The sequence below is a fragment of the Phasianus colchicus genome, chromosome 1 (assembly GCF_987193195.1).
Source record: "Phasianus colchicus chromosome 1, bPhaCol1.hap1.1, whole genome shotgun sequence".
Lineage (NCBI taxonomy): Eukaryota > Metazoa > Chordata > Aves > Galliformes > Phasianidae > Phasianus > Phasianus colchicus.
In genome coordinates, this window is record NC_143436.1 from 141557363 (window position 1) to 141568162 (window position 10800).

The window sequence follows — 10800 nt, forward strand, 5'->3', positions numbered from 1 at the left end:
AAAGCTTTCTTTAACCAAATAACAGGGAAAGCTACCTTTGGGGGTACAGCATGCACCTTGTTCAAGGACCTTAACCAGTTCCAAATGGTCCTTTCCCTCTGGATGGAGAAAACCTTGGGAATGAGGAGAGGCATGTCCTCTAAGACTTTCTCCAATCCAATAGGGAAATAAAAACATACATGTGCTCTGACTAGAAGCATACATGATGTCTTGAGAGTAAGACCTTGTAGAACTAGGCTAGTAGAGGTCTTCATCTGATAACATTCAACCACTTCTCTTGTCTTGTGAGGGATCCAAGTGCACCCATTGGTGTTACATATAGGAGCCTCAGCAAGTAAGATAAAGGTAATTCAGGGAGTGACCAAGCAGTATGTTCATTAAAGCAAGAGATTCTACTGGTAGGGTCCAGAAGATAGTGGGATCTCTGCTGTGGATGTGAGATCATCAGCTATCTGACTTTCATCACCCTAGTAAGAGAGTTAACCATGTTCTCTGTCTCTCTCTCCAGGCAGTGACATCCAGAAGGTGAAACACAAAGACTGGCAGCACTTACTCAGCTCAAGCATGCCGGACCAGGGTTCTGCAAAACTTCTCATGTGGGATCAGCTTGGGGTTTATGGGCATTTCCCTGATTATCAACAGGAAGGCAAGGAAGCTATTTTCAGGCATTTTACTGTGGGGCCAAAACCTGCTGGGATTCAGCCCCTGGGGTTTCATGTGCCATTTGTGATTTGCTAGGACCAGGACAGACACGACAGCAGCCGTCATCCTGAACGGACATGGCATCAGGGGACACAGGGGAAGGAGACCCTGCAGAGGAGAGAGGGCTGGAGCATGGATCTGAGCAGTGCCTTCAGCAAGGGGAAGCAAGGAGGCGAGTGGAAGGAGTTACACTGAGGAGGCCCTTTGGAGGGGCCATGTGGTCCCCAGTGCCTCTCCCACCTCCTCCTCCTCCTCCTCCTCAGGCAGGAGGAGGCAGACTTGCTGTTGCTGCCAATGCGCCAGGATAGAGAGATCTCGGCGCGGGAGGAGATGACGCAAAAGGCAGAGCTCCCCCCAAAAAAGTGTTTCTCCAGGACGAAGATGGCGGCAACTTAGCCCAAGGGCCCAAGATGCCTGTGGCCATCGGGGGCCCCCAGCCAGGCAGTTCCGCCCCGTGCGCCCGGGGACACCGCGCCCGGAGGCAGCAGCGGCGGCAGCCGCAGCTCATTGTCACCAGCGGCGGCGGCGGCGGCCCCGGCAGCCTCCTCCTCCTCTTCCTCTTCCTCCTCCTCCTCTTCAGCATCCTCGGCAGCGCTCCGGGAGCCCTGCAGCAGCGTCTCTCCAGTTAAAGCGGAGGGGGGAGAGGAGAAAGCAGGGACGGAGACAGCGGTGCAGCATCTGTGCCGCGGCTCGGGGCTGAAGAAGAGGAGCCGCGGCGGCGGCGGGGAGGAAGAGGAGACGAGGAGCCCTCCCGGAGCCGTCCGTCGGCAGCGGGGGACGCGGCATGCGGCTGTCCGGGGGCAGCGGGCATTTCTCGGGAGGGAGATGGAGAGCTGCGCTCTGACCATGCCTGGGTGAGAGGGGAAAGGACCAGTCGCTCAGCCCCGCCGCCACCAACTACCACTACCACCACCATCTCCTCTCCCTCCTCCTCTCTCTGCGTTACCGCTCTCGCTTTCTCCGCGGCACTCCGCGGTGGATGGACTGGGGCTGCTTCGTGTGGCGAGACCAAGGCTGAGCCACCGGCCAACCCCGACGCTATCTCAGAGGAAGAGAAAGAAGAAGAAAGAAGAGGGAGAAAGAGAGAGAGGGGGAGAGTGGAACAGGGAGCGAGCGAGCGAGCGAGCAAAGGAAGACAGGCAAGAAAATCCCCCCAATCTTTTAAGTCAATGCATATTGTGGTGACACCGGCAAAGGAGCCCTCACGGTGGAGTCGGCCAGGGCTGTGCGTTCCCAAAATATGACCAGGGGTGCTTGGATGTGCAGTCGGCAGTATGACGACGGCTTAAAAATCTGGTTCGCATCCCGGGAGAACGAGAAACCCTTCGCGGATTCAGAGAGGGCTCAGAAATGGCGACTGTCCCTGGCATCGCTCTTGTTTTTCACGGTCCTGCTCTCTGATCACTTGTGGTTCTGCGCCGAGGCCAAATTCACGGGCACCGGAGAGAAGGAACAGCCGCCGCCCGACAAGCCGGAGCCCGCGGAGCCGGAGCTGCCGCCGGGCATGGGGGAACCGTCGCCCCCCGCGCCCCGGCTCCTCACCCCCCCCGAGCCCTCCCTCCCTCCCTCCCCCGGCAGCGGCGGCGGCGGCGGAGGCAGCGAGCCCCGGCACGGCGAGGCTGCCTTCCTGGGGAACTCCACCGCCGCGCCCCCGGAGACGTGCCCCCCGCCGGGCCGCTCGTCCGGACGCTGCTTCAGCGTGGGGGACGCCGAGGAGGTGTGCCGGCGGCGGGGAGACCCGGGACTGCCGCGGGGCGCGGGGCAGAGCCCGGCGCCCGGCTGGGAACTGATGGATTTTTACCTTTCCTTTTGTAATTCCTACACACTTTGGGAGTTGTTCGCCGGGTTGTCCAATCCGGACACTTTGAACTGCAGTCTGGATGTGGTGCTGAGGGGGGGAGGCTCCTGCAGCCAGTGCGTCCAGGCTTACCAGCGCTACGACCAGCACGCTCAGGAGAAATACGAAGAGTTTGAGGTTATGCTCCAGAAGTATTTACAGTCGGATGAGTACTCGGTGAAATCGTGTCCTGAGGATTGTAAGGTAGGAGACCCTGCTGTGTTTCCTGTCCCTCGGCGGCGGGCTGCCGGGGTGCCTTCCGTCTGCGCGTGCCGCGCCGTCCCTCTGCGCGTTGCGCTGTGCTGTGCGGGCGCTCCGCTTTGGGGATGCTCGGGGTGCGCCTGGCGTCGGCGGCCGCTGTCCGCGGGTGGGAGCAGCTGGGGCCGCTGCGCAGGGCCCCCGGGTGAGCGCTGCTCTAAGGGAGGCAAGCAGAGGGGGAATGTTAAAAAAATAAGAGTGATTCTTGGTCCTCTGGGAGTGCAGAGCTGGATTTCCCCCTCCTCATGAATATGCGATTGGCTCCGTCTCGGCTGCCGGCTCGCAGCGGGCTGGGATGCGGCTTGGCGGCAGGCAGCGACGGGGTCTGCATGCCAATGAGCGGGGCCCGAGACGGCAGCCGGGGTCGGTGAGGGGCGCAGGGTGGCCGGGCTCTGCGTTTTCCTCGGGCTCTGAGTTTTGCCCGAAGGACGGGTGGACCGGCCTCTGGCTGCGGTTGGGGGCTGCGGGTCGGTTCCTGTCTGCGTTTGGCCCCGCGGGCGGTGGAGCGGGGGGACGGGATCTCTGCCTCCAGGTGTTCGGCTACATCTGTGGAGAGGGAAGGGCTCGAGAAGGAGGTGGCTGTGTGCGGGGAGTGTTGTGATCCTTGGCTGGGAAGTGATGGTGGCCCTTGTCTGGTGATGGCATCTCTTTAGGACTTGGTCGTTGGCTTTGGGGCCAGAAGTGAGCATTCAGATGTCCAAAGAGGTCTTTGGTTTCCTCTGCTGGAAGGCAGGGTTCCACTTTGGTTCTTTGGAGTTGTCTTCTCTGTACTTTTGCACAAGATTAGTTGGCCTAACTCTCAAGACCGGAGAAGATGAGAAAAAAGTGTCATCTTTTGCACTTTAAATAATTATCTGCATACTGTTTTCCCTGTTCAGATATTTATTGAGTGCCAGGCCAGGTGAATGGTTTCTACCCTGTACTGGATTAACTCAACTACTGTAGCACTACATTAACCAATCTGAAACAATCCTGCTTTAGCAGTGGAGCACAACAGTGCGTACAAATCCCTGTGCTGAGCAGAAGGCCTAGCAATGGATCAGTGCTCCGTAATTTCAGCAGGGCCTTCTGAAATCACTTAATGGTGACAGCACATCCCCAAAGCATCCTACTCCCTCTTCATGTAGTGTACTTTACACATATATTTGCCTGAAAAATGAATCCTCAGCCACTCCAGAAGCTGAAATATCCTGTTATCTCTTTCAGCGAGAAAGTTACCCCCCCCCATTTAAGCTGACAAAAGTGAAGTAGTTTCATTAGTAATTTTGACTCCACTGTTTCTGGTGTCATGTATGTTTTATGTATTCAGGTGGTGTAAATATATTTCCAGAGTGAATCATTTAAGTAAAAAAGAATAAACTGGATAAATAAAAAGCGTGTCAAATATAAATAGATGTCTACTGCTGTGAGGACATCTTTGCCATTTCAGTAACTCCTTAACCTAGAAATTGACCTACTGCTCTCGGCTGCCAAATGAATCTTCAGGCTAGAAGTTATTTTCTTTCATATTGCTATCTAATCAGGCTGAACTTTACCACAAATTGTGTTTTTGATCTGCAATATATCGCGATATAGAAGATACTGAATGTGCACGCAGTAACAAATATACAAATATTAATTCCATCTTGGAGACTGAATGAAGAGAAATGCTTTTCTAAGGATGGTCAAGTAGCTGTCGAAATAAAATGCTTACATGAGATATACAAGCAAACTAGATAAACGTAATGCCAATGACAGACCTTCAGTTCTGAATGCTAGACTTGTCAGTTGATGGAATTGTGTCCTGAGAATCTGGCCAACTAATCTGCGTTAAAAAACGAGATATTCCGGACGGAAAATAATGTTATTAATAATAGCAATGAGAAAAGGGTGCAACTTCGTGTTTTGTAGACTTGCGTGGCGCGCGCCGGGAGCGGGAAGGCCTCTGTCCGTGGTGCTGCAGGACAGCGCCCGCAGCTGGAGGCTGTCGGAGCCGAGCCGGGCTGCGGGGAGCCGCTCTGTACCACGTGCGCCCCGAGTTGGTGCTGCAGATCCCTTTTTGGTTCACTCTGGTCGCTGATGAAGCGGAGTGTTTAGCGGGTCCAGTGCTCTGCTAGCCACGTGCTTTGATGTGCTTGTACGTGATCTGCTCTGAAGTGTGTGCAGGTGACGATAGAAACTTGTGGTGACTGGTGAAATAAAATGATCATTGCAATGTTGCTCTGGACTTACTGGTGTTCTATACATATTATACCTAATACATTCAATCACAGCATTCTTTCTTTCTTTCTTTCTTTCTTTCTTTCTTTCTTTCTTTCTTTCTTTCTTTCTTTCTTTCTTTCTTTCTTTTTCTCTTTTCTTTTTCTGTACGTAAATATTAATTTTTAGAGCACTGGAGACCTAGATACTTTCTAGCATAGGAATCAGCATTTATGTGTAGTAAATAGCTTGACATCTAACTACGCACTTGAGGTACACATTATTTGATTGTTTTATGTGGTGAGCTGCTTTTTATCTTCTATTAAACAAAAATCTAAGAATACTGACTTTACTCTGTTATCATATATATATGCACTGGCTTAGTAAAATAAAAAGCTTATTTAATAACATATTTATATTTAAGAGATCATTACTATTGTAGGAGAGCTGCTTCATTCACAGAAGAAGAGAGCTTTTCATCTAGGTGACTAGTTATACCTGATGACAAGATAAATAAAATTTACACCGGATATCAGTCAACCTGAAACTTTTAATCAAATATTACCTACCCCTTCCCCATCTCCCTCACCTTCATCAATGTCAATTCTCAAAGTAATTAGATCGGCAAGTTATGTCTTTCATAATTACATAATTTTGGTTATAGAAAACAGTTCGCATAAAAATAACTTTTATGTACATTTCTAAAACTTCAGCTCTGTATTGTTATTCCTTTATCTGAAACCATAAGAAAAAACTTTTCAAATACTCTGTGTTCCACTACATGCCTCCTGAAGAGGATTTTAAATCAAGTGTTTTGTATTGCAGAAAGTTATTTTCAGTCAGGAGTTGTTTAGGTTATCGGTTCATATTCAGCTATCTTACATGATAATGATTTTTTTGTTTTGTTTCATATATATTCTTTTTAAAACGTGCCTTTTGTAGTCAAGGTCATCTTATTAAACTTCTCATTGGGGTGCATTATCTTAAAAAAAAAAATGACAGAAAATGCTGAGAATTTGGAATTTGAGAATATTTTGAAAGCTGTTATTATTGATAGTATATTCATTGTAACAATGAATATACATATGCAACTTATATAATTAGGATTGTCAATAGACGCTGTACATTATTTAGAAATTTTGTATGTTAGCCTCGTGCCTCTGCAAATCCATCTTCCACTTACTCTGCAAAAATATTATTGAAGTCTGATGTCTTTACATACGTGTTTTCTTGTTCTGATAATCACATATCAATAATGACAAAACAGTAAATATAAGTAGGATGCCTGTATGAATGCATTACGTATTGAAGCAGGTGACATAAATAAATTGCTGTAGAGTTATTGAGTCATGAAAGTTATGAAGTAATGGAGAATCTGAACCTATGCCTGTATTCTTGCTTTATTTATTTTTCAAATTTATAAAATTTTACTTTTGTGCATTTAAAACCAATGCTTATGCTTACAGAAATTGTTATTGACAATCTCTATTGTCCTGATGCAAGTTTCCAGAATACCATTTTTACATGCAGCATGACACAAGACTGCATTCAAACAATTAATAAAGGACTATATTGGATTGACGATAGAAGACAAGGTTCCTCATAATGACTTGTCAGCTATCTATCAGGGGAAATACTCAAGTTCTTATTCTTAAAACAGTAGAAAATGGCTTTCTGAAATAAAATTCTGTCTATTTCTTATTAACAACTGGGTCAAATAACTAAGTAGGCCATACTCATGTGAAGTTTTTCTTTCTTTCTTTCTTTCTTTCTTTCTTTCTTTCTTTCTTTCTTTCTTTCTTTCTTTCTTTCTTTCTTTCTTTCTTTCTTTCTTTCTTTCTTTCTTTCTTTCTTTCTTTCTTTCTTTCTTTCTTTCTTTCTTTCTTTCTTTCTTTCTTTCTTTCTTTCTTTCTTTCTTTCTTCCCCCCCCCCCCCTTTTTTTTTTCAGTAATAGAACTTACATGTTTGTGAAAAGTATCTGTGGCCAACACTTTTTTTTTTTTTTCTTCTCCAAATATATTTATTAATATTGATTGTGTTTGGACAAAAGCTCTCTCTTACTGACACATCTTTTTTTAATCCATTGAAAGTTCAAAATGTGGCCTGCCTTAGTGTCTGTTACAATCAGTTAGAATGTTGCAAAGTGTAAATCAGGTAAGTGCATCGTAGTTAAAATACATTCAGGTTTGCTACTAGAATATAAAAGGCTAAATATAAAAATATACTAACTTTTTTATTTAAACATTGCTAAAAAGCAAATATCCTAGATGGTCAATATGTGTACACAGAGAGCTTTTATTTTTATTTATTTATTTATTTATTTTTTTCCTGCAGGAATTAAATGTCATTTAACAAGTTTTGATTAGAAGTTTATGATAATGGTATCAGAAATATATTAGAAAATAGTTGAGTTTTAATACTACTTAGTTGAAAATCATGCATTTCAATAAAGGGTTTCATCATTAAACATAAACTGTACAGTTGATGGGAACCTAGAGCTGGTTCTTTCATTACCAGGTTTTCTTTTCTTTCTTTCTTTCTTTCTTTCTTTCTTTCTTTCTTTCTTTTTTTTTTTTTTTAATCAAAGAGCTGTATTCAGTTCCTTTTATTTGAGTAAAAGAATGATTGAAAGTAATTTAAAACAATTAAAATTACATTTGTTCTCATTTATCTGGAAATATCAAAGCTTATAATGAATCATGACTTTTCCAAGAACTTTTTCCTAAACAGCATATGTAGTCTAATTAGATTTTGATTTAAATTCTTGGTTACACTGGCAGAAGAGAGCAGATGAGAAATACAAAACCAAAAGCTCAAGTGATAAAAGAACCCTTCTGTTACAAAAGGTCACATAGACCAGCAGCTGCCTGAAAGTTAGACATTTCAATTACACATCTTAATCACACAATATTTATATGTTATGCAAGAGTGATACCTAAGCTAACCAGAAGAAACTCTTACAAGTTTCAGAATCTGCACTGAAGACCAGTGTCTATCGCTGGGAAATAATAGGCATTAATTACTGAACTGATACTTTCTTAGAATGTCCAGAATTTAACATAATTTAATTTAAACATTTATGGTAGAGATCTTTTTAAAGTGAAGAATATGCTTTATTAAAAAGACACGGTACCTAAATGCATGTATTTTTAAAAGTTTTGCTTGAAATGCTTTGAAGTCAATGTGATCATATAAACTGATGTTTGCATGTTATTTGTTCAGTTGAATTTAAAAAAGTAGAATTGAAATTATTTTTCAGAACTACTTTAAGATAAATATGTGGATGAATGTAATAAATCTGGTCTTGTATTAGTGCACTGGTATGTTAATATAAGGAGTAATGCTTACTACATACTAATAGACTTTGTATTTTGGCCTAAAATCCTAGCTCAGCAATCTATTTCTATCATCTTTTCTTTTTCTTTTTTTTCTTTTTGAGCTGGATCAACAGCACTGGAGACTATACACGTTTATAGTCATTTTGTTGCTTAAATGGTTTGCTGGATGAGGATTAGATCTCCCCACTCCCAGAAGAGCACATTTCCCAGAGTGTTCTTTTTAGAACTGAGTTGATCCCATCTACCTTCAACACATCAGAATTTTTATTTACTTAATCATGCAGATATTAATTCTATTCATAGTGTTAATGGTTACTTCATTTGTGGTTTAGGTGAAAAAGCCCGTGGATGACTGGTGCAGAGTAGTTGAAGTGAATTCCATCATAATTCTACAGCCACCACTTAACACTTCAGGGTATCAGAGTCACATGGCTAGAGATGTCATGGGTCAGCCGTCAATTTTATTTTGTTCACTAGTTCTTTGCAACTAGTAGTAGAGTTCACATGCACTTTGTAGCACATGAGGCAGTCTTGCTTCTATGTGTTCTAGGAAAAGTAATCAAAATGCAAATTACAGTTCTATCACTTATCCTGCCTAAAAATCTTTTGGTCTATACTTAGTAATTTATCACTTCAGTCTTGCACTAAAATCCATAATATATTTAGATCTATGAATTGCCTGAAAAGGAGAAAGTAACTTAGAAGCCAAATTCGCAAATATTGCTTGTTGAAACACATTACTCCAAAATATACAAAAGTTAAGGAATTAATCTGACCAAACTGACATTCACAGCATGGATATCTACATCAGATAGAAAAATTCAGAATTTCTTTGTAGTCAGTGGAGTTACATAGATAATTCTAAAGTCTGAGTCAGTTTGCAATAAAGTAGATACCTAAACTAAATCAGCTAATGCCTTGGTACCTCTTATCTGTTCATTGTCTCTAAAGTGCCCTTAATCTCAGATGCAAAATACCTTCAGTATGGAGTTCTACAGTCATATTAGGTGAATCCTAACAAAATGATTTTGGCATTAAAAAAATAATTTTTGGATGAGATTGTGTTCATATACAAAAATGTAACTGTGAGAAAGTCTATAAAATCCTTTTACTTGTGCTGCCCCATATCAACCTATTGAAATCTCCCTCTTTCGCTTCTCTGATAACTATAATCTGCCACTGAAGTATGTGTGAGCTATGCAATCTGCTTCTTAGTGATGAGGATAGGAAAGGGCCTCGTATAACTACAATTTTATCACTTCTTTAGGAGAGAGAAGGCAAACACCTTCTACTTAAACTTTTCCAGTTTAAAAACCATACCACAACAATTTTAGGTCATCTTCTTAATAGCAACTTTTGCAAATAAATTTTCAACAGATTTCCCTTATTCTCTCTTTTCTCTTTACAAGTAAAGTATTTTGAGGTGTCTGTATGTCTAAGTGTACAAGAATTCCTATACACTACACCAGGTTTCATTTTCTTTCCTTAAATGAAATCAGATGGAACTCCCAACCCTATCTAATCTGCCTAAATCAAGAGGCATATGTTCTTAGAGTTTTGTGCCAGTTTACTAAAATAACCATACTGTACTTTTCACTGTACTTTTCACTGTACACTTTTCTTGTCAGAACTGTAAAGCAAATATCACTAAGTGAGAGTATGTGACAGTTTGGTAAACTTCACTTAAAGCGTCAATCAAAGGAATACAAATTTAGTATTAGGCATTTGAGATATGCTGGTTTGAAGAGAGATTTTATTGAATTGAAAATATGTTAGAAAGAGAAAAGAACAGATTTATTTTTATTGTTATATTTTTTGATCCAGTCTTGTTTGTAAACAGGACAGATATATGAAAGGCATAAAATGTTCCTTTAGAATATAGGCACTGAAGAGCTATATCCAGTGAACTCTCGGTACATAATGGTAAAGAGAGCATGGCATGATGTAAACATGATTGAAGTGAAGTTGGTCAGCGCTTAATATTCTCCAGTCCTTCATCTGTTGTCTATCATCCAAACTGATGGACATCTCTTGAAAGCTGTGTTAGAAATAACAATGTCCTGAAGCCTTTACAAGAGAACCTGTTGAAGAACTGGTTGAATGCAACCAAATGCTGAGAGGAGTGGTGAAGATAAATATTATTATATGTAAAATGCAGCAGTTTTATAAGAATTTCATGGTCCTTTGACATTCCTTGGAGATTCTGATGGGAGCATTCACCTTTTGTATAAATTGATGTTGAGAAATCATTCAGAGATTGCATCGTTAGAAGAAATCTTCCTGGTTAAAAACAGTAGAAACAATTATCTGAAGTTACCAACAAACAGTATGCATGGGTCTGGGTCTTCAGAAATTTTGCTGGAAAAATTTGGATGCCTTTGTGAATATTTTAGTTGATTTCAGTGAAATTAGGGTGAGTTTACAAATAGAAACAACAAGTCTTAATTTTTTTTTTTTTTTTTTTGGATACGACTGGCATTTTAGTGA

General features: G+C 42.5%; 1 protein-coding gene across 1 annotated transcript in view; it reads left to right on the top strand.

Moving 5' to 3' along the window:
* Positions 1-812: 812 nt before the first annotated feature.
* Positions 813-10800, top strand: part of NALF1 (NALCN channel auxiliary factor 1) — a 455149-nt gene continuing 445161 nt past the window's right edge. The window contains exon 1 of the mRNA XM_090129017.1: positions 813-2743. Within this exon, the coding sequence (XP_089985143.1) occupies positions 1943-2743 (801 nt within the window). The 5' untranslated portion in view covers positions 813-1942. The remainder of the gene's footprint in view (positions 2744-10800) is intronic.